This window comes from Passer domesticus, chromosome 4 (genome assembly GCF_036417665.1).
Source record: "Passer domesticus isolate bPasDom1 chromosome 4, bPasDom1.hap1, whole genome shotgun sequence".
NCBI lineage: Eukaryota > Metazoa > Chordata > Aves > Passeriformes > Passeridae > Passer > Passer domesticus.
Window position 1 is genome coordinate 67390587 of NC_087477.1, and position 24836 is coordinate 67415422.

Below are 24836 nucleotides of genomic sequence, written 5' to 3' on the forward strand. Positions count from 1 at the left end.
AAAGAAAACATACTTCTAAAGATGTTCTGTGAGAGATTTTAGGCACAGCTGCAGGAAAAAGACGGTATCCTTTTTCTGTCTCTGGAAGCATTAAATCTGTTCTGGAAATTAAACAAAGTCGACAAAGTTTCACAGAAACAACAGATTGAAGCCTAGAATGTTAAAAACGATGAGAAAGAAGAAAAATATCCTGAAGAAAGGCTACTGGATAATTTTAAGGAACTTTAATGTCAGAATAAGCAACCCAGGCACATTAATCCTATCTTTACTTTTCTCTTGTGATATGGAAAGTATCCTAAAAGGAATTTAAAAAAAAGTATAAGTAGTAGCAGTCAAAACCAGATAACAATTTCCCTGTTTTAAGTCTAAAAATCCACCAAATAAGTAAGTTTATATCACTCTATGGCTGTCAGACAGTTTCAGAGTAGCTAGTTTAACATTTTCTGAATTATAAAGGCCATTAGAATGTTTTAGCTCTGTATCTGGATGTATAACCTTCTTTAAGGCAGGTCTTATGATCCCTCTACAAATGTTAATGCATACCTAAAACAGGAACAAAAAAAAAAAACAAGTCTCAATTTCCTGTATGTAGTATAAGGCAGTGATTGAGAGTGCTGAGGCTCAATGTATAGAACTGGAGGAGTTTCCCTCTAATCTTGAATGAAATAAAAGGAAGGAGTTGTAAAGACCAGGAAACACTACTAAGGTCAGCATTCTGAAATAATGTTATGGATCTGGGAGGCAGTTTTAAAGCCTGTTCCCATGGCTAAGCAAAATTCCTGTCGCACGGGTGTCATGCTGTAGAGCTGGAGTGCATTTGCTGGGGATAGCCAGAAGTCTTGCTGTTCAGTGAGATGACTGTTCTTTCTCAGCTTGACAAATGACATGCAGCTCTGACAGAATACTTCTTCTTCGCTGGCCATCACCCCTACGGACACTGGCCAGAACAGCAGCAGCAGGAACATACCCTCCAACTCTCATTTAATCACATGGAGCCCAGGAGACTAGTGAATGGAGCTGTTAACTCTCTGTTTAGTTTGCTTTTCCCATCTGTGTTTTATTAAACTGAGAGCAAGATTTATTCACTTTTTTTAACATCAGGATCTGCTGGTGTCCAAGATGATGGTTGATGTTAAGGTATACATATACAGTTTAAGCTGGCTGAGGGCCAAAGAGGCCTATGATTTCCAGCCTAGACAATTTATTTACAGAAGGACACCAAATCCCTCTATTCTAAAATATTTTACAAAGGATGAGCATGACTTCCCACTCTCCCAGGAACACAATACATTGGGAACACAGTGAAAGAGCAGGCTCTCCAGGCATGCAGGCAAACACTTCAGTTTTACTGTACTCCTGACAGATCCTACATAGTCACAACTACCAATGATTTTCTGATTTCTACTCCAGGAATCTTAAATAGATTGGAGGTACAAACCAAGAATCCTGAATGGCTCAGCTGGTGAACTGCACTTCATGGGAACTGAAATTATGTGCCAGGCTTTCCACTGTAAGGTGGGAGAGCTGAAGCACAGACACTTGCATGCCTAATGAGCTACTGCAGGAATAACACTTGCTTCCAAAGGAGAAGAAAGGAACCAAAAGATGGGATTTTGAATTGCTTTGAAAAGATAAACTTTGTTCAAATAATAGGGTTAACTCAAGACAGAAATATCAAGTGTGTGTTTGTCAGAATTGTAAAGGGTTTAAGTTTCAAGCAGTGACAGATAAAGCTCCCAAAACAGAGCTTCAATACAAACAGCCCCCAAGACTTGACAGTTTTCCAAATTTTCTGAGCATTTTCTTCTTAACAGGGAGCTCCTTTCCATAATATACCACTCTCTCTCTCATCTTCTAGTCATCATCTTAGTCACCACATCTTAGTCATCCTCTCATCAAAATTAACATGGTGACAATCCACTTACTCTAATGCCTTGCTCCCATCCCTGCAAGTACTTTATGTATTATTAGGTCTTCCAGACTTTTTATCATTTCCAAAACCTCTGCATGCTCCTCTTTCCAAACAAATCCTTTCATAACATCATATGAGTATTATATTGTGGCACCTACACATATTACACATCATATTACAATGATTCTTGTAATGCTAAGGCTCTTGGTGTCCACCTATGGCAATAAAAAGTATCCTGAAGACAAAACTTTTACTACAATAGATCTTATAAAATGAACTCAAAGGTTGTTCATAGCCTACCATTGGTTTGCTTAGAAGAGTGTTTTTATTCCTCAAATATCCATTTGCCCCAGAAAAGTTAACACAGATTGCAGAATCTCATTCCATGTGTGATAACTGCTGTTCTGAATTGACTTTCAGTGTTAACAAAAGAGCAATGTCTTTAGTTAGCTTTATTCAAAAATGGTCTTTTTTCATGCTCTTTGACAATTTTGTCATCTGTTAGATGAGAGTAAGAGCTGTACAAATTAAGCAGCATTCATGTGTTTTCTCTTTTTTACAGCTTTTAAGAATACTGGCAGAAATTGATGGAATTGTCAAGTTTTATTTTTCTTAGTTTCTAATGAAAGATGAATTCTAATTGTATGCTATGCTAAACTGAAGTGAGAACTTGGCCATGATACTGAGTCATCTCCTTCAGATCCAATGCATTTTATGGATTTTATTCAATACTTTAAAAGCAGACTGTATGAGAGTGATTCCTAGAGGAGGTAGCAGACACAAGAAGAAAAACCTAATCCCTATGCTCTGTGTTAAAAGCTGCATGACTTATGTTTTTGAATGAACACCTGTGTCTGGAGTGTTCTGCAGTGAACTAAATTCCCACTGTGGTAGTGATACCTAAAGTGACAGTTCCTTCAGATCCCCATTTCCCTTTTGGGGAACACAGGGACAAGGCAGCCTATTATAGCAGTACTACAAGATCCTTGATTTAGATATTAGAAAGGTGTTAGGCTGACCCATCTCGCTGAAGGAGTTATCTCTTGTCATGCACAGTGGCACTTTGTGATGCTTCAGGATGCATGAGGTTCTGAGAAAGGGGGCTAAGGAAAGCTGAATCACCACTTGATGTAGGTGCCTTGTTTTTCTTCAGAGGAGCAGGTGACAAAGATGGGTTTGGTTTTGGGGTGTTGGGGTCTTTCTTTCTTTCTTTCTTTCTTTCTTTCTTTCTTTCTTTCTTTCTTTCTTTCTTTCTTTCTTTCTTTCTTTCTTTCTTTCTTTCTTTCTTCTCTCTCTCTCTTCATTCTATTCTATTCTATTCTATTCTATTCTATTCTATTCTATTCTATTCTATTCTATTCTATTCTATTCTATTCTATTCTATTCTATTCTATTCTATTCTATTCTATTCTATTCTATTCTTTCCATTCCATTCCTGCTTGCAGACCAAGATCTCTTGACCTCAAGATCACCAGTAGCTGCCAGTATTGCTTGAATACCATTGCAAAGTTCATCTTTCTCTGTCTATACAAAGACAGAAAGCAATTCAGCTCCAGATGCAGGGACTTTGAGCTCCAAGAGATCTTTCCATACCCAAGAATACTGTTTAAGGACTGTTAGGCAAAAACGTCTTCTTTCTCCTCAAAGCTACTCCTATTTACAGCAGATTTTTTAGCAGTCACAGAAACTACAAAGAAGCCCTCACACCAAAGGCTGTTTCACTGGATATTTAGACAAATACTAAAGCAGACTAAGTAAAATAAACACAGAATTATTTGTAAAAAATATATTAGAAAAAATAAACCTGGTTAAGTATCATCCCATTCAATTGCTCACATTTAAAATACTTAGCCAAAAATTAGTCAAACTGAATTCCTTTAAAGAATCATATTACTTGCTAGAACAACTGTCAAATTGCCATTTTTATAACCACCAAGGTATTAGGATAGACTCAAATTGCCCTTTTCTGCAGTGTACTATATTTATAAGTAGTTTTCTTAGTTTTGGTATAAGTTCATCTGAGTTCATAATGCACAGACATTTTCAGATGTCACTGCCTCTAGGTGTAATTATCCCAAGTCAATTCCTTCTTCATCTTTTCAGCAAGGAATACGCTAGATTTAGGGTTGGGTTTTATTTTGTTTTTTTTACCAAATATTCTATGCAACAGATGTTTAATTAAAGATTGCTAGACAATTTAAACTTCTCAGAAGAATACAAATAAAAGCTGTTAATGAAGTAAATATCTGTTTAATTTACAAACATCAGTAGCATTACTGATATCAGTCCAAATATGACAAAGCACACTGCATTACACATGTACATCTAACTTTTTTGTAAAAAAAATAATAAAATAAAATTGAAAAAACATCTGCATTTTTACAGGGTACCCTGGGTTTTACTGAAAGAAGAACACAACCCACTATTGATTACCAGTTCTACATTATAATTTAGCAGCAACATGTTAACATGGGGAACATTAGGGGCAGTAAAGTAGTTTTATTATTTGGGGAAAATCACAGTTTTTGATAGCACAGCCTTTTTTCTTTTTTATAAAAAAGGTAAAGAGCTCCATAGGAATATTAATTTATAAAGATCTATCTTCTAATGGAATTTTCTACACGCCATCTTATTTTCTGTAAGTATTGTATATAGGGAAAATTAACTTCTCTACAATTGCCATCTAGTGTAAAGACATTTTCTGTAATATATTACAGGTTCTTGGAAGGTGTCCTGAATATCTGCTATATGTGAAACTGCAAATTGTCACCACTTTCTATTCAGTGACACCAAGTGGTCAGATTCTAAGGAAAAGGAAGAGGGAATGGAAAGGAAAAAACAGACTGAAAACATTTACCCCAAGACGACATGCTACGTTAGTTCTATTGCAAAAAAATCCTGATTTTTAAGACCTTTAAAAAAATTACAAAAATACTGGGACAAATATAAATTAATATATATTAAAGCATTGAAAAACAGTAAAAGGGATGGCCTAAAAGGGTTAAGTACAATGTACTTTGATACAATAAATATTTCTCAATGAAACCCAATACTGTATAGAGTTGTTTAGAACTCATAGAAACAGAAATCCATATTATTACTAATTTATCCATCAATAATCTATTTTATCATCCCCAGAACATTTATATTACAAAAATTAATACTGTAAAAGGGAAGATAAACACTTTTTTATGCTTCTTTTGCTAACATGCTGACATAAAAGTACACATTATCAGGAGATTTCAGGATTATAGTATATTCTTGTATCTCCTTTTTCCCATTCATTAAATGAGACCCCATCTTCTCAAGATGCTTAATAATTCCAAAAGACAAAATGTGTTTCAAACAATTGTTATTTCTGTATAATCTGATTCTTTTTGCTCATAAAGCTTCCTCATCCATAGATAAGTGATTGGTATGGTCTGTCAAGACAATAAAATAGATTGATACGAAAGTGAAAAAACAGGCCTCGTGTTCTGGTCAGTATTTCATCTCTGAGCTGTTAAGTTGAAAGTCACATGTGTATAGTGTCAGTGTATCTTCAGCATGTTATAAAGAAGAATCCATGTTAAAAGCAGTTAAAGTTTCCCATTTCTGCTGCAATGTTACCAGGTCTTTTTTTTTTCTTCAAAGCTCCTCTTGGGTATGAGAAGTCTCAGTTCAAGCACTTGAATCTTTTTTTCAATGAAGAAAAAGTCTTTATTCTCATAATAAAAATAAGTCTGTTCTGTATTTTACAATATATTTCAAATATTTCCACTATGAAGCATTAATTAGTCCGACACGGTCAATAAGTATACAACATTTTCAAAAGACAAGTGTGACAGGGACACTTAGGAGGGACAATTTGTACAGCCACACTTCACCACTTTTTCAACCTCGTCCACAAAGGAGGACCCGTCGGTGCACTCGAAGGAGTATTTCCGCCGCTTGCTCCGCAGGGGCCCGCAGCACTGCCCGGCGGAGCACCCGCCTTTACATTCTAGTCTCGATACCTTCTTGGTCGTCTGGCACGCAGCATACCCTTGCTGCTTTTGGTAGTAATCTCGGACTCGTTCCCCTCGACAAGAGATTTCTGTGGGAAACAACGTTTAAAATAAGAGGAAGAATTTTGAGAGGCGGGTCAAAGAATGTGTAACACAGGAAGGTGCTGTGTTGCTATTTGCAGTTGGGATTGGTATTTTAAAGTTTGACTGAGACTGTGTATTGGAAACCAGTGTATTCCAAACCTCATGTGATTAATGCTGGGTTTCATTCCCTATACCTCCTATTTTTGGTAAAGCTTATATTATGTATGTGTAAACCATAAATACGAAGCTATTACAATGACAAGAAAATTGGAAGCTTAAATCTTTTCCTCTTTTATAAAAATACACATCTTCTGTTGCTATACTGCTTGCAGCTGGTTCTGTTTACCATAGGGAAATGTTTCAGAGAGCATGCAATTTAATTTATTAGACCTGGAGTTTAATATTATTCAAACTCTTATTTAATATAAGTTACATTCCGCCAACTTCATAAATTACTGAGGTATAAAGGCAGCTAAAAATGAGACATCTGTTAAAAGTTCTACAACCATATTCTTCTATTCACATCTATGTACAATACAAAATAAATGCCATCTGGGGTAAGGGTAAAAGAGGGAGAGGGAGAGCTTTGATAGACAAAGGAGAAAGAAAAAGGTAGGGGGAAAAGTCATCCTGTTTTCATCCATCTCACCTGCATAATTCGCTGTGATAAATCAGTTGAAGCTGAGAGGTCAAAAGTAGAGTTTGTGATAAAACTAGGAGCAGAATCATTGGATTTGGCTTCTCAGTTGCAGAAGGTAGAGAAACAATAAATACAGAAAGATACAGCAGGTAAAAGGTAATAGTTAAATATAGTAAAAATGTGTTTCTGAATAAAGGCAAAAAAAAAGAAATGTTTTCACAGCAAAACGTTTGATGAAAAAATCCTCAAAATGCAAACAAATTCATGGAAAAGGCTTGGTTTTTCTCTCATCAAGATAAAGTCTTATGGTAGAAAAAAAAGCAACAAATGTGTGTGTTGTGGAAAAAAAAAATTGGTCATGTTTTTGGCTGTTCATGTGCTTGGCTGTTCATGTTTTACTAAAAAAGCCTATTTTCTAAGACCACAACAACATGAATGAATTTTTTTTTACCTTTATCACAACTGTCCCCCGTGTATCCGCTGCCGCATTCGCAATATGGTTTCCCAAGTCCTGAAAGCCTACATTTGCCATGTTTACACCTGATGGATTGGCAGGGGTTAAGCAGCATTTCCTCTTCATCACAGAGGACTCCCCCATGTCCCTGCAGGCATTTACAACTGTATGAAAATGCATTGATCGGCAAGCAGGTACCATGCACACATCTACAGGGGAAACAAGCCCAAGAGAATAAAAATAAATTATTCATCAAAGTTCAGGCTAAGCAACATTAACTACAAATACTTTGGACTGTACTCAGAAGAAATTGCTTTTGTTTCTAATGGACTTTTTCAGTGAGATGCAGTGAAGTGGTTTATAATTGGTATGCAGGTTTACACAAAACAAGCCGCAGTACAGAACTCCCTCTCACCAGAAAATAGCCACTGTAGATGTGTTATGGAAAAATTTTACAGGCCACAGGTATTAAAAACATTTTCTGTCTACCTACATTTTCAGCATGCTTTTGAAAAGAACACGGTGAAATGACAAAGAAAAAAGAAACTCACCTGAAATTCTGGTTCGTGTATAATTTAAAAGAAACTCCACATTGTCACTCATGAAATATGGGGCTCCCAGCACAAAGACAGGTCAGGCACTCCCTAAGAGAAGCTATTCTGACTCAAGCAACGGCACTTTCGAGTTGAACATGTGCTTTCCCTTCAAATACAGTAGTCTGTATTGCCAACTGCAAGTAGCAGGGCCTTGTAACATCTGAGGCAGTTCTGTGCTTCACTGCAAGGCAACAGCACTCCCCCAGAATTCAGACCAAACCTCACACTAGGTGAGGCTGTGCATTGTCAAGTCTCACCCAAAGTGAATAAAGCAGCTAATTTCCCAGTTGAGCTTCGATAAACATTTGGGGCAGGCTCAAATCTCGTCGTTAATACACAAAAGATTGTGAGTTAATCTGTATCTGCTAAGTTTTTATGTACAAAACTTAGTGTATATATGGGAACAAACAGCTGGTCTTACTTCTCTTGGAGAGAGAGGTGGTGTTTCCCAAAAGGAGGATGCTTAATTACCTGTTCCTAGCTGTAAACTGAACATTAGGGGATTTCTTCTGAAACCACCACCAATGACTTGGAATAAAGTTACTTCCCTTTCCTCATTTGGCAGCACAGGATCAATAACTTCCTTCCAAAAATAATATTATTCTCTTTAACTGTTGTTTCCATAGAAAATTTTTCTATCTACATGCTGTTTCCTAGGGAGATCATAGTGAAAATTCCTCAGTGGGGAGGAATGCAGTCTTGACATACAAGTCACCCTTTCTGAAGTTTCTGCTCTCTAATATTTTTCCTCTCTGTAGTGTACAACTCTTGAACTCACAGTCCCCTTAGTATGTTATGACAGCCACCTTAATAAATGAAAAAAATGAGATAAAAAAAGATAAAAATCCAATTTGATCTAAAATAATATAATTAGTTTCAAATTGAAGATAGCAAAAATTAATTTAAAATTGCATGCTGTCTTAAAAGAAGAATTCTATTAAGACGCAACATCTCCTTTTGAAAGGAGCAACATCTTATTTTGAAATTTTTAGGATAACATAACCAGTCTGGGATTAAAACCTGAAAATATAAAACTAATAGGTTAAGCACCTCCTACTTCTCTATTAGTCTGTATTTTGAAGCAACCACATTCTCTACAAAAATTAAAAATTGTTCCTGTGGTTGAAGTCTGATATTTCAAAACTATTATTAAGCAATTCAAAATGGAAGGCATAGACAGTATCACAGGGCAGATAGCTTTTGTTTATTTTTCATTATGTTCAGCATTTGATCTTTTCACCATTTATAAACATCCACTTTAGCACATCTGATCTACAGTTACTCAGGTGGCACTGAGATCCTGCCACACTCTATACAGGCTTTAGATATTAAAGAAATCTGTGTCAAGGTCTTTGGTAAAGTTTTGCTTTGACTGAGAAGATAATTAAATTTTGGCTAATGCTAATTGTCATCCTTTTCTTTCCACCTGCTCTTTGAAGCTCTAAATTTCATGTTCAGACTGTACTGTAAGGAACATCAAGCTAAGTGCAAACTCTTGGGCACAGTTTCATCTCATCTAATTTTAGGTACCTGTGTCAGGCACTCAAGCTGGATGTATAATTGCCATAAGCTCCAGACACAGTCAGTCATGGGGAGAAATGAGATTATCTAGAGGATGATTAGACAACTTGAAGTCTTATTTATTCTTTTGAAATGTGCTTATTCCTTTACTGACTAGAGAACAAACTTTGGTCACTGTATTTTGAATTCAAACACCTCAATGTCGGTAAAGTAAATGTGTCTTAAGCCTTTTCATGATGCGCAGGGATCTCTAGAAGATCATCTTCATTTTTGAAACAGAGATCACAGTGAAATTTTGTTGCTCAGATAAAGCAGAATGTCAAACTGTATTAGATGGATAAAATGCATCTATTCAGGAAAAAATTTAGAGATGAATCAAGAAATACAGAATGAAAATCCCCAGGAAGTAAAGAACAACAAAGCCCTCCTCCACTCCAAATAAAAAAAAAAATGGTTTGACTTTCTCTCTTAAAAGCTCACAGCACTGCATACAGCTGAAACAAACCAAATAACAAACAAACTAAATACTTTAAAGAGCAAACAAAATATTAACGCTGTGCTCACTTACTTCTGTCTTTGATACTCCCTACATCTGATACTGATAACTTCATAATTTGCTGCAAAAAAGCACTCAGTTTGGGTGCTAATGTGCACAGTTATAAGAACCAAAAAAGAATGTAATATTTCAAGGACAGTTTAAAGAAATTCTCTGCCTTTTCTGATAGTAGAACATGTGGGTATAGTTTGATGTTGTTTTTTAATCTTGAAGTACTGAAATGTAAAGTCACATTTACATTTTATAACCTGCTGTGACTACCTTTCTTTAAAGTTACTGTGAAAGAGGACAGTTAAAAAAAAAACAGTAAAAAATTAAATGCTCTAATGATTTCCTTCAAAACCTCACTGCTCTAGTTCTGGGAAGAATTCAAAACTTTAAAGGTGGTGAAGGAGTCTATAACCAATATAAATAAAACTGTGTTGCAAAGCATGCTAACTGCTGTAAAAAACTTTAAAGGTTCAGACTCTCCACATACTATGTGAAAAAATGATTTAAACATCATTTTGCGTGGGAGTTGAAAATCATCTTATTAGAATCTCTTAGAAAACTTAGGCTACTGCTCCTTAAAAGCCAAATATTACATAGGCAAATGCTGCACTGAAAAAGCAACAGCCAAAAGACCCAAGCAGGCTTGCTTTAACAGAAAAAAATAAATATTTGCCAAGCTGTAATAAGGACAGTAGTAAGGACAAACAGAATGGCATTGTGTTACCCAAGATGAACAAATACAAACTAACTTTGAACTTCTGAAGTTTCTGATCTTCTTGTGCTGGGAGTCCATGAACCCAAATAGAATCTGTCTCAACAGTAAATTTGGAAAATGAATATGCATAGATATCAATACTATCATATACACAATTACACATATATTTTTCTATCTCCACGCACTTATATACAAGAATCTTTCTATAGACATATATAAATATCTAAACTAAAATTTTCTGCTCAAATTAGTAAATAGAATACCACACTCAGACTTAAACACAAGTTCACCATAAAGATTGAAATCTATTTTCCTACTAAAACCTGGGGTAATCTTAAAATATAAAATATTAGGTATGTCTATTGTATAATTTCTCAAAAACACAGAAAATATTATTATTATTATTATCACTAATAATAATATTAATGGTTTAATGACCTCATTCTTTACAACTGAAAATAAGAAAATAGAGTTTTTTCCATTTGCAACTGCTTCAAAATTATTTTTGTGCCAAGGGTTGTACCCACAGTTGCATCAGTGCATCTCATTATGAAAGAAGCCCATACAGAAGTATGCAAGAGCATCTCCCAGGCTTTAGGCAGAACTTCAGTGAGATGTGTGAATCTGCTCCCCTGAACTGGGGACTTTCCCTCATTTGGTTTATGGAAAGAACATATGCTAAAATCTGGATTCTGTTTTCATTTTACATGCCCAGGTTACATTGCTTCTTGCAAGTGCGAACTTTTATGAAAAGAATACACATAACAGGAGACATATGTGCACATTATACTACTGTTTTTTCTTGAGGAAGGACATACTTATTTCCGAGACATGGGTCGTTGGTTTGTTGGTCACAGAGCGGTCCGGTCCAGCCGCCTTCGCACTCACAGGAGAAGCCTGACTGGCTGGTAGCGTGGCATGTGCCATGCACACAAACTTTCTTATGACAAGGCTCACAACCTGGCAGAATTCCCACTTGCAGGGGCACATTTCTGAAGTCCTGGAGTTCGCTGTTGATGTACAGATTACGGATGCAGCCATGGAAGCTAGTGCCATTCTGCCCTGGCGACTGGCGCAAAGCTGCTATGTTGTTTTTCACAGGCATGCCTAGGAGATTAACAATAGCAAATAATCAGTATAATAATCTCACAATTTTCTATACCATTTTCTCCATTTTTAAAATACTTTTAAAGGAATGCTTCTTCTAAGTTAATTATTCTTAGGTATTCAAACTAGAACCATGAACAATAATCTAGTTTTTGGAAATTGTCCTCGTTGTCAAGTATGTGTGTAAACCAGCTCCAAACCTGTAAGTCTCTAAGTCATGCTTAAGAGACGAATATAAGACTTCACCAGAAAGGAAGCTCAGAGCTGTGAAAAGGTCAGCTTTGCCTGGTTTTGACCTAGTGCATTTAAGTCCAGGATAGCGCACAGTTTCTGAATCCCAGGAAAACAAAGGTTGTTGAAATTTAGCAGCTGATATGTAATTTTTTTGTAAGCTAAGATACTCAAATCCAGAAGAATTTAGTAGAACCAACTCATCAAAATGAACCTAGCATACACATTTCAAATGTGAGTTTTACTCCTACCCCATGCTTTTTGTTTTCTTTTACCTTATTGCCAACATATTAGCCTATAGCAGATAGTTCTTAAGAGAGTGCTTTCTAATAATGAATACACAAATGCCCAAATGAGTCCTGAGATTCACAAGTGAAGGAAATCAAAGTGCACTGAACATTAAAAAGGATCTGTCTACCTTAAAATAAATATTCTTATTAGCTGCATAGGTTTATTCCTAGACGAAATCAACAATTTTCATTCTGGTACTTAAATAAGGACAAGAAAGCAGCAATGTTCTGCATAGTTGCTCCTTAACCACGTAAACTGATACTTCTAATAATTACCTATATTACTCTGAACAGTTAAGAATCATGCAGAAATACTGTGTAACCTAATGAAGTAGACCTGCCTTTCATTTAGAGGTTATTGTAATTTCATTTGTGCTAGGCTCCAGTGATTACAGAAATGAACAAGATTGTATCCATACTGTTGAAGAGCCTAATCTTCTTTGATCTTATCAGTTAAGTAAGTGTATGGTGTTTGTGTGGCCAGGCTTTGGGTAGTGGGCAGGCTACAGACACTTCTCTGAGAAGCTGCCAGAAGTGTCCACCATGTCCAAGAGAGCCAATGTGTCCTGGATGGACCTATCAAGTCTGCCTAGGCCAAGCCAGTCAGTGATGGTAGCATCAGCTGTGTGATAATATACCTATAAAGGAAAAAAACCCAAAAGAGTAATTGTGCAGATGTGACCAGAGAGGAATGAGACTATTTGAGGAGCAGCTCTGCAGACACTGAGGTCAGCAAGGCAGGAGGGGGAGGAGGTGCTCCAGGTACTGGAGCTGAGATTCCCATGCAGCCCGTGGTGCAGCCCATGGTGAGGTGGCTGTGCTCCAGAAGCTTGTGGATGTTCACAGGGGAGCAGGTGGGTGCTTGAGAGAAAACTGTGGCCCCATGGGAATCCTGTACTGGAGCAGGCTCCTGCCAGGACCTGTGAGGAGAGGAGACCCCACTGGAGCAGGTTTTCCTCGGACTTGTGACCCTGAGGGGGTCCCATGCTGCAGCAGCCTGTTCCTGAAGAACTGCATCCCATGGGAAAAAAGGGAACCATGCAGGAGCAGTTTGTGGAGAACTGTCTCCCATGGGAGGGACCCCACACTGGAAGAGGGGAAGGACTCCTTTCTCTGAGGAGGAAACAATGGCACAAACAATGAGATGAACTGACCGTGACCCATATTTCTCATGTGCCTGCACTGCTTGTAGGAAGGAGATAGAGAACTGGGAGGGAGGGGGGAAGTTGAGCCTGAGAAGGAGGGAAGGGTGGGGGGAAGGTGTCTTTAAAAAATGCTTTACCTCTCCTTATCCTACTGATTTGGACTGGTAATACATTAAATTAATTTCTTCAAGTTGAGTCTGTTTTGCCACATCAGTAATCATTGAGGGATCTGTCCCTGTCCGCATCTCAACTTATGAGCTTCCGTTGAATTTTGTCTCGCCTGTCCAGCTGAGGAGGGAGGTGAAAGAGGAGCTTTCAATCTCCTCACATCTACTTGCCATATTCTCAAACCAGGGACAGGGCAGAGTTATCAATACTCCTTCACCCTGTTGGTTCCCTTGAAAGCCACACTCAGATAATGTTCATAGAAAATGCTTGGAGTATCTCAGCAGAATAGATGCACTGAAGTTACTTTTTGTAAAAATAAAAGGTGTATAAATCTAAGCACACCAATGCAACGCTAAACTAGATGTTATACTTGAAAGTGTCAGGAAACTTACATGTGATTTTGAGCCATATAAGCACATATGTATGACACCAGGCAATAAGTGGCATATCACACATGCTTCAGAAGTTTTTAGTTTATTTTCTCTAATAAGGGAGACATTTGGAAACAATGCAAACATATGCACAAGCTTTCAGCCTATACACTTTTGCTTCTTCTAGCAAGATATCAAATGTCAGAAGGCCAAAGTGTGTGTAAATCTGCTTATATTCTTTAGCAATATTTCTTAGATAATTTTTACATAAAGATTCTTTACCAGTTAGGAAAGAACTGACATAGAAACAACATAGACAAATATTTCAGATCGATTTTTGGCAAGGTAAGAGTAGTTCCCACCCCCTTTAAAGCTTTTGGATGCTGAATCTGAGTGCAGGTAAATTACTGTTCAAGGAGGCAAATGGTAGGAATCTCTCTTAAATAACAGTCACACAGTAAAACTGTCGAAACAAGTATCTAATTCTAGAAGCTGCCAGAACAGAGCAGGCACAAATGAGAAGCAGCTGATACTCTACCTGTCTCAGAAATAGGGACATCCATGAAAGAAGGTGCCACTCTCAACTAGTAAAATATGCTCTAATTTCCGAGAGAAGAATGTGAAGTATCAGTGATGTCTGTGACTCCTTTGAAGAATTTTTGAGAAGAAACAGATTGTCCCTTAAGAATTCTTACAAAAGCCATGCACTTTCAATATGATTTACTGAAATTTGTTACAGAAAGACTGAAAAATAACAAGCACGTGTATTCTGACCACACACTCCATACACTTGGAAGAGGCAAAAAACCTCCAAAAGGTATAAATCAATTAGTGCAGTTTAAAAGTAACATTAAAAAAAAAAGGGCGGAGGAGGGGAATCAGAATGAGAGGGAATGAGAGAGAATGAGAGCACACACTGTACAAGGGCTTGCTGTTAAGTCTGAATTTCAGCCTGCCAACTGAGGTGATGCTTATCAGAAATGCCATTTTAGCAGGAAAGTGGTAAGAGTAAGTGTAAGCTACATGATGATTTAGGTGTCAAACTAAGACTTTGGCAAAGATAAAAATACTGCAAAAAAAACCTAGTGAGAATTTAAGTTCTTAACTGATGAAAATGTGTAATCAAATTCCCTAAAAAATCTAGATATAGTTGGATAAGAAAAAATTATTGAATCTCAAAAAGATGGGTGATATAAAGATACAAGAGTGAAAATTACCTGTCTTGAGAATTTAAAAAAGTCATAAACAGATAAATTACATAAGAAGAGGAAAATTAAGATCTGAATGCCAACCTACTGGGTTTTTTTCCTTTATTTTTTTACAATGTGCTTTTTTGATTGTTTTTTATTGTTTTTTGGATCAACATTTTCTATGACAGCAGAAATAATTGTCTGTTTGGAGCCTGAATGTGAAGAATTATAATAGAATAAACACGGAAGCTCCCGAAGGAACATGCACTAGAATGCAAACCACTAAGAGAAAAGGTTATTTCCAAAAGTTATTTTTCTGATACTTGAAGATGACAATGCAGATTAGTACGATTCTATTAATGGAGGTACAGATCTGCAGGGTGAAGAAGCAAGGAGGAGAACCATGTGTCACAAATCAGCACTGCAGTGGTAAGAATGTGCCCAGAATAAATGTTTACAGTTGGCAGTCTGGCCTCATTTCATCAAAAGGTGCTTATAACAGACAGGAGGATTATTGTTCTGCAGTAAGCTTTCAAGTAGTACAATTAGCCTCAGCAGTCATTAAACAAACTGATGTTGATAATAAAGTAAGCAAGCACATAGTGTCCTATCAAGAGTCTAGGACCCCCTCTTCCAAATGTGGCACAGGACACTATGCAAACAGAAGTGATACACAGGAAAAAATGCAATGTGCATTTTTGCAGGGCAATCCACATTTGAAGGCATCAGTACATCAAACAAATGTACTACTGATGGCATGATTTTTTGCAAGGAGGCAAGATGCTTAAGTCTAAAGTTATTCTCAGTCATAAAAGAAATAGGCAAAAGAAAAAGAAAACATTTTTTTAACAGAAAGAACAGATCAGAAGGAAACTTCTTACATTCCTGTTGTAAGAGTATAATGTTAAACTAAGTAGAACACGAAAATCTGTAGCATTTAAAAAGTATTTAAAAACCATGCTGAATCTCGGCACTCTAAGAACTTAGACTTGCTACCAAGTAAGGAGGCACTAAGTGTTGGTTGAATTTCCTGACTTTTACCTAGATTGCACAGGTCCATAGAAATCCAGCAGGAACTGCTAGTTAAAACAATGTGTTTGAACTCACAGTTCTATAGAGTAACTGACATCAAATGATCAACATTTTTCAAATACTTTAGCTGCTCAAGTTAAACAAACAATTAAACAAACAATTTTTTTTCCTCAAAACAAAACCCAAGCCCTGACACATACAGTGAGGCAGCTGTCTGGGCACATTCTTACCTAAGTCCTAACTCTTATCAGGCCTAAGCAGTAACATCTCCAGACATAAATTATACTTCATGGCTTTACACATTGCTATCATTTCTTGCAGATATCAATACCGGGAAATAGGAATGTAAAATGAGAAAAACAGAACGCCACCATTCTACACTTTCTGAATAGACATTACTAAATCTTCATGCAGCTAAACAATGTTAAGCACACTTCTTCAGTATAATAAAAGGCTAAATAACAGCAGAAAATTACGAAATTTTACAGTCACAGAAAATAAACATAATTATAAAAAAAGCAACCAGTTTGAGGATATATTATTTCTTAAAATTGAAGCTATTGACATTAAGATGAAACATTAAAGTTTCATCTTAAGGTGTCATGTCAATGAATGGGTGTCTTTAAGAAATACAATGAATGTGTTTCTTAAAGCATGTTACCATAGTAAATTATCTATAATACCTCTAGTAAGAAGCAGTAAAATCCTCTTACCTCCTACATACAGCGGAGAATCAAAGTTCAGAGTGGATTGTTTGGACAAATTGGTAATTATCTTGGGGTTTCCTCCATCAATAGATAAAGATAGAATCTGATCCATAGCTAGCAGCTCCACAATGTGGAAATTGCCATCATTAATTGTTTCCACACTGCAAAATAAATGTTAATAATAAACAGTTGATGGTCAGGTTATAACAATTTTTTACCTTTTTCCCCTTTAAGAGTCAATATAGTTTCAGATCAGAATTTCCCTAGGAGTGCATTCCCGTGAAAATTATATTTTAAGCAAAGACATGAACATATGCCTAAACGCCAATAGAATACAACATCCCTTCTTCTGGACTAATGATGACAGGGCTGGAATACCTTTTCTATGAACACAGGCTGAGGGAGTTGGGGCTCTTCAGCCTGGAGAAGAGAAGACCTTATAGCAGCTTTTCAACATTGAAAGGGGGCTTGTAAGAAATATGGAGAGAGACTTTAACTAGGCCCTGTAGCAAAAGGACACAGCCCAACTGTTTTAAACTGAGAGAGGGTAGATATGGACCAGATAGAATCTATGAAGTAAAAGAAGTGACATAAACAAAAAAAAAAAAAAGTTCTTTAGTATGGTTAATATGAAACACTGGGACAGGTTGCCAGTGGAAGCTGGCCCTGCCCGTAACAAAGAACATGGAACTAGGTGATTGTTTAAGGGCCTTTCCAACCTAAACCATTATGTGATTCTAATGTTACTCAAAGATCATATTTGCATGCAAATCTGTGTGTATCCTACATTTTGCAGAGTATTGGGTTTACACGTCTTGCAAGCATGAAAGCCTGAGTCAACTCCAGTGATACATAAATCTATTTCATGGAATATGGAACTGAATCTAACTTTAGTCCTGCCGGACAAATTTGTATCATTGGTCCAGACAGCTCCACTGACACTTGCAATAAAGTTGTTATCTTTATTTGGTGTGGTTACTTAAGTGTGTTCAGCTTCTGGTTAGTACAGTGAATATGAATGCTGTATTTTTTTTTTCTCGTCTACATATACCATTTTCTTCTGCTCACTAACAAGATATGAATTCACTAGTAGGAGAATGCCTGAAGCTTCTGTTCTCAAGGTGAAAATGCTTGCTTCAAGCATGGTGCTTACCCTGCCTAAGGACAAGCTTACTCATGCTGCTAGGCACAAAAAACGGCTACCAGCGCTTATCAGCCTCAATATCTATATAGCAAGTGCTTAAGTGCAGGAACTACTCTGCACTTGAACACAGCTTAAATACATTACAGAAGGAAGAATATCTTTACTCAATTCTGAGACTGAATATATCATTGTACATGCATAACTTGTAGTCCATTTTCCACTGGAGAAATAGAGCTGATTATATGCATGGAAGGTGTGAGTTGTAGTCCAGAGACCAGACATTAAAAACATTCCCATGAAAGCCTTTAGTTGTTTCAGGGCACCATCAAATAAGTGAGCTTAATCCTTTGAAAAAAGTTATTTAAATGAACCAATTGTATGATAGCCTGAAATGGACAGTCACACAGTCAATTAGCTCTTCTCATTGAGAAAGCAAGATAGCTGAAAGGGATTAAGTTCCTAAATCTCAAGGCAAGAGTCAAGCAAATTACCTTAAAACATCCTTAGTGATGTTTTAATTAACCTAACTGCTTTTGTCCTGGAACAGATCAGCAGCACACTTGGTCACTCACAGCTGTGACACATTAAATAGCTTTGTAGCCATTTATTACCAACTCTGTGAAGAGCCTTTGCTCACTGTGGATCAAAGATCTGCATGGTAGCATGCATGTTTTACATAAACCCAGCTCTGTTTGAGAGTGCAAACACATGACAGAGCAGACACTGGCACAATAAACACTTTATGGGAGCTGCCAGGAGGGGGACTGCCAGTTTCCATAGGGGGAAAGCAAATGGTCAGGGTTTATCATTCCTAAAGAGAAAGATTTATTCAAGGTATCAAGAGGTTTGATCTGATCAAGCAATATAAAAGATGCTATGATTAAGTTACTTAACACATTTCACTAAATCCAGGCAAAAAAAAGTGCTAAAATTCAAAGTGCATATAACTTCTTGACTTCAGGAAGCAAGAAACCTTGACGTAATGTTCTTGTTTCAAGGAAACTTATTTTACAACTTCTAAACTTTCACTCAATAGTATTTAGAAGAATAAGAGCAACACAAAAAATGCATTATGCATTTTTAGAGCCAGGGTGATTCCAGGGATATACAAACCATAATGTGTAAAGGGAATGTGTCTCTGATAAGAATGATTATTAAAAGCCTCTGGTTTAAACTGTTTCACTGGTAAATATTTACTGCAGAAAGAGAAGCCCTCCTAGGTAAGGGTGGCTTAAATTGAAGAGGAAACAAACTCAAGGCATATCTGCAATATTACCTGCCAATGCACTTACATTACTTCTTGCCCATTTCCCATTGGAGATATGAGAGTTGAATGTATAGATCGTAATGAAAAGCTGTAAGAAGAACTGATTTAAGGCTTCTGGTACTCTGTAGAAGAATAATGATCTGGGAATAAATAGTCCCACATTTCCAATAAATATATTATGAAAACTAGTTTACGGAATGAAAATATTTTTTTTCTTTTATGTAAAAAACAGTTAACATTTAAAAATGGATGCCCGGACAGAATAAAACACAAGTGGATCCAATTTTTCCAAGTAACCATCTCCAATGAATGAATATTATTTATTGGTCTTGGCAATGCCATAATTTAGTTTCTCAATTTGACTGATGACTGCCTTTAGGATGATGGCTCTTCCTGCACTCAGTTCCCATGAACTGGGAGCACAGGAGGGAGGCAAAAGGGAGGGACTGAAGGAAGGACTGGAAACATTCCAGGAGACAGCTTTAATAGGTAACAAAAGTACAGAAAGACAACATGCAATGAATGGATAAAAAAAAGGTAAGACCTCAAAAAGGGCAGGAGATATCACAAAGATTCTGGGAGGTTAATACAGAAAGACCTGGAAATAAGGAAGGGATTTGAGTAAAATGTGTAAAAGATTCTGTGCTACAACATACTCCTTTCTAGAATGTGAAATAGAAATTAAACAGTACACAATTTGTAGAGCTCTCACTAGGTGCACATATATACCTATGCACAAGTGTGGAAATGTATATATGGCTTCCAAAATAGAATGATGAAACCACAGACTCATTCAGGTTGGAAAAGACCTCTAAGATCATCAAGTCCAGCAACTAAAGGAGCACTGCCAAGTCCACCACCAAACAATGTCCCTTAATGCCACATCTACACTTCTGTTAAATGCCTCCATGAACAGTGACTACACCACTTCCCTGGGCAGTCTGTTCCAATGCTTGACAACCATTTATGTGATGAAATTTTTCCTAATATGCAATCTAAGCCTCTCCTGGTGCAACTTGAGGCCTTTTCCTCTTGTCCTATTGCTTGTTATTTGTGAGCAGAGTCTGACCCTCACCTGGCTACAATCTTCTTTCAGACTTGTAGAAAGAGATAAAGTATGCCCTCAGCCTTGCCTCAACAGAGAAGACTTCACATTATAGCTTTCAAATATCTCAGAAACTCACCATCATGCATATCAGAAATGAAATGGAGGTTAATAACAATAACAGAAACAAAACTAACACTAAAAGTGTGTATGTGCTTCAATAAACACCTGTGTCACTCTGTAATGTGTCACTACATTTACTGTCCCTTTTTCACTACACTTGCATTCTTCATTTGTCACATAATTCAAAAGACACAATAAACAACGTAGGGGCGATGCTTCATATTATTTTGTAACAGTAACCTAATTGGGACTCTTTGTTAATTGGTCACTTTGTTATTAACTCCCTCCATGCTTATGTTTTTGTTTTTTGGTTGGGTTTTTTTTTTATGTGTGAGTACTGTTTTTCAATTTTTCTCAATTTATCTTTATAGATAAGTATAATGGACAAGTGTGAATTACCAGTATTTATTATATTTCAATAATGCCAGAGAAAGCTTAAATTTATGGATAGGAAATATATGTTTTGAAAGAGAAGAAGTATTCAAAATAGATTATAGAAATGGGAGCCAAAATAACTTGGAAGTACATATGACCCTCATTCCTATTGCTTCTTATTCTCAGACAGATGTACCTATTGAAATAAAAATCAACAAAAATAATTAAACTCCTGAAAAAAGAATCTAAATTTATTGTGTAGCCCTAACCCAGATAGAAAAGAAAAAATAATATTCTTTTGAATAGGAGTATAGTAATTTATAAAAATCATTTGTTTTCACTGAAATGTCCCTAATAGGATGCAGAACAGTGTCACTGTTACAAACTCTAGAAAGCAAATACACCTATATGTAATTTTACAATAAAAGGTGCAAAGAACATTCAAAGAAAACTGATTTCATACTTCCCTTTTACCTCTGAAAGTAATATTAGCACCAAGAGGGCAGTCAAGGCCAGGAAGTGATGCCTCTTGTCTTTCTGCTCACTCTTGCAATGACTGTTTGTTAATTCCTGTGAAGTTATACAATACCTCACAAAAAATTCAGGTGGTAATTTTTCAGAAAGTCAGAGAAATATGATTAAAAAAAAAACCCTCAAAAATTATGCTACAGAAGCAGCTGTAGATTCTTTCTCTTAATGACTTTGGAAGCAAAAGCCATTTCTTTTTCAAAGGTAGTGCCTTTTTACAGAATCAAGTTTTTAGCTTTCTCTTCACTTGCCAGGGAAAAATACCACATTATATGACTGCCTAACAGAGAAAAGAAGAGAAGCTTCTATTTAATTTCTGCTTAAACAGTGTACTTTTTCATTTTACTCAGCACACTAGGAAATTATTTGGCCGTTACAACTAAGAAAAAACTCCACTGCTACATGTCAGCTTTACAAATGTATAAATATTCTGCTGAAAGCTAACTCTTATTCTGTTTTAATGCATCAAATAATATGTTATTTGTCTGACATATCTGCATTAGAGTTACTTGCCAACCAAATCACGTATTTTTGGCAAGAAGTTTTACGTGTCTGACAACACATTAATTTGCATATATTTCTTTTAATCATGTATTAAAAAAATGTGACTTTGATATAAGTAATGAATGTAGGTTTTGTTTCAGTTACAAATGTGTTTCATCCAGATTCACCTGTAAATAGCAGAGGCTGGATATGATCCTGTGTCATAGCTGACCCTCACTCTACCCCGGTACAGTTCCACTGCTATATGATCTTTATCGCCTTTGTACAGCAGGATCCCACTGTCTTCATCTGTGGCAATCTAGTTAAAAGATAGAAATATATAGAAACCACAAAAATTAGGTACTTAATAAAAATACGGTATTAAGTGAATCTCTAAATTTACTGACATAGTCTGTTACTTCATTATAAAATCCTTTTTGAAGGACAACCTGACAAAACTCTTTCTCTTCCTATCAATAAGCCCATCTACTTCAATGTGAATATAGAGTGATTGCATTAACTCTTCTAGATTTTTAGCTCAGACTATGAAAAGCTCTTTGAGTGAGCCAATGACAACTTTGGGTCATTTTCCACATAATGAAAAGTCATTTACTCTCTTTTCCAGAAAAGAGAATACACAACACAAGCAAGCTTACCTGTAGAGTGATATTGGTTTGGGGGCGTATCTTAGCTGAAGGGATTTGCAGATAGGACTCTTTGTTGACAAAGTTTATACTAATCAGCTTTTCACATTTCTCACCCTGGTAGCCTGATAAACACTGACAGATTGGTTCACTTTCTTTTATGATACACTGGGCCCCATTTTGACATTCGTAATTATCACAAGGGCTGGTGCGAGGTAGAACCATTGGCGGTGAAAACTCACAAAACAAGCCACTAAATGAAAACAGAAAACAATCAGTATTTCCAAGAAAAAACAACTGCAACAGAAGACATCCATGTTTGTGTTGCCTTCAGATCTTTCTCACCTGTACCCTTCTGGGCAAACGCACGTGTATCCATTAACTGCATCAGTGCACTGCGCTCCGTTTTTACACTTGTTGTCCTGGCAGTCATCAAAGTCAATATCACAGTGCTCACCTACATATCCAGGTGTGCAATCACATCTGTAAAACAGCAAAGCAAACCGGATAGCACAGTGACTTTTAATGACCCAGTGTGATTATAACAAAGTTAAGGAGCTACTGTATTGTTCAAAAATCAAGGGAAAAGAGGCATTACTAATACTTTGTGTGCAAAGACATTATAGCTTCATCATACTTAGATGTGGAATTTACATATGTAATGAATACATGTTTGCTAATTAAAATGTTTGCACACCTGCTGTTATATTGAAGAATTCTGTGCAAATCTAGAGAGCCCTCATGAATAATTTAGGCAGTTTTTAGAATTTATGAGCGACACAGAATGTTACAGGATGTTTTTCATGGCTGCAAACACTAAACATAACCAACATGCTTGGCTGGTGAAACCAAGACAAATAATCTGCAGCTTGTTCTGATGGTTATTTTCTTTGTCAACTGAACAGCTATGAACAGACCAATGGTCCGTTTATGCAGTTTAAAGGTTATGCATAATTTTTTTGCTACTAAGGTTCCTCCAGTCTGATTTACTAAAAATAGCTCCATGGTTGGTGAACTAACCGAAGTCTCAAAACCAATCATCTGTCCTCACTGAAGCCCCACTGGTCTAGAAACAGCCCATCCTCAAGAGAGTATGCAATGATCTTTGTTTGTTGGTTTGTTTGGGTTTTTTTTTTCCCATGTGAAAGTCTCATTGCTAATGCTAGTGGCATTAGCATTAGCATACTGGTCTGTGCAAATGCTCAGAACTTTGTAAAAAAATAATGGAAAATATTACAAATCCATGAATCCATATGATTTTTTTTTTAATTAAGATGTCTTTAATTGATTTCATTAGATCTTGTGATTTCCTCCTCATTTATTTTACTACCTAAAATTTTCTCTAAGCTGGCTAGAGTGATTTTAAATGGCCATGTAAGTTTAAATTTAGCACTTCAATCAAATAGGTTTCATTTTTTATTCAACAACAGGTATGAACAAGACAAAGGAAAAAGAATATAAAGCAATCTATCAGAAGTCTGACTAAGATACATTCTGAAGTATACTGCATGTGTTATTTTCTGATTTAAAAGTAACAGGAAAGAATAATGAACTGGACAGTAGAGTAAAAGATACTAAACTAGGTTTATTGAAGTGACTTGAAAAATCAAACATAATGCACTACAACAGAAACCAAACCATTTTTCTATTTTCCAGTTGTAAACTATCAACTTAATTTCACATTCATATTTTTATGCCATATTTTAAATAAAATGTCATTTTATAAGTAGTGGGAATGACAATCTGATTTTAGCCCAAAAGCATGCTGTGCATAAAACAGGCACTTGTGAGAACAATTTAAATCTGCAGGTTTCCCATATTTATTAACTTAAAGCCTATTAAAACAACTTTAAATTGTGCATACTAATTAATCATGATAAGAATTTGGTGTAATTAAAGATTAGCTTTCATGGGGAGGGACTTCTTTACTTTATACCTTTCAGCATGCCTTCCTAATAATCTCTTTCACAATTACTTCTCTAAAAGCAATATAATTATTCCACTTCAATTAAATGCAATTATTTTCCTACTGCTCAGACTCCTATGAGGGTTTTGTATAGATGATCATAAAGACTACCCTGTGTTTCTATTTAAAATCTGGTTGGAATTAGACCTTTTAAAGATCAGACAAATTCTGTAAAACATACTTAAGATAATAATGCAGCTTTACATGAAAATAATGGCCTGTTCTGCCATAAGGTTTAATAATAATCAAAATTAGCACTTTGATAATAGAATTGGCTTCCACTTAAACAGAAGGAAAGGAAGCTAAGCAGGACAGAAAAATACAAACTTCAATTCAGTCAGACTCTAATAACATTTCAGACTTACTTGTATCCTTTGGGTGTCACGATACACTTTGAATCATGCTGGCAAGGATTCAGGTTTTGGGCACAGAAATCTAATTTCTCCTCACAGAGTTCACCTGAAATACAATGTATGTTGTCAATTCAGTGAAAATATCACAGTGACCTGAAAACAGCAATGAATGGAATTTTAAAAGCAATGGCTACAAACTCCTTTGCTAACTT

The 24836-nt window shown here is 36.3% G+C and overlaps 1 protein-coding gene across 13 annotated transcripts in view; it reads right to left on the reverse strand.

The window, feature by feature from the left end:
* Positions 1–4146: 4146 nt before the first annotated feature.
* The window catches only part of SLIT2 (slit guidance ligand 2), a 256464-nt gene continuing 235774 nt past the window's right edge, over positions 4147–24836 (reverse strand). For 8 of the 13 annotated variants that reach the window (XM_064418528.1, XM_064418530.1, XM_064418529.1 and 5 more), the window contains 8 exons: positions 24637–24730; positions 22651–22788; positions 22318–22558; positions 21850–21980; positions 16703–16857; positions 11274–11562; positions 7074–7285; positions 4147–5987 (listed from right to left, as the gene is read on the reverse strand). In XM_064418528.1, coding sequence (XP_064274598.1) covers positions 5746–5987; positions 7074–7285; positions 11274–11562; positions 16703–16857; positions 21850–21980; positions 22318–22558; positions 22651–22788; positions 24637–24730 — 1502 coding nt within the window. In that variant the 3' untranslated portion in view covers positions 4147–5745. Of the gene's footprint in view, positions 5988–6631; positions 6724–7073; positions 7286–11273; positions 11563–16702; positions 16858–21849; positions 21981–22317; positions 22559–22650; positions 22789–24636; positions 24731–24836 lie in introns of all 13 variants that reach the window. The other 5 variants (XM_064418538.1, XM_064418539.1, XM_064418534.1 and 2 more) reach the window with 5 other exon arrangements.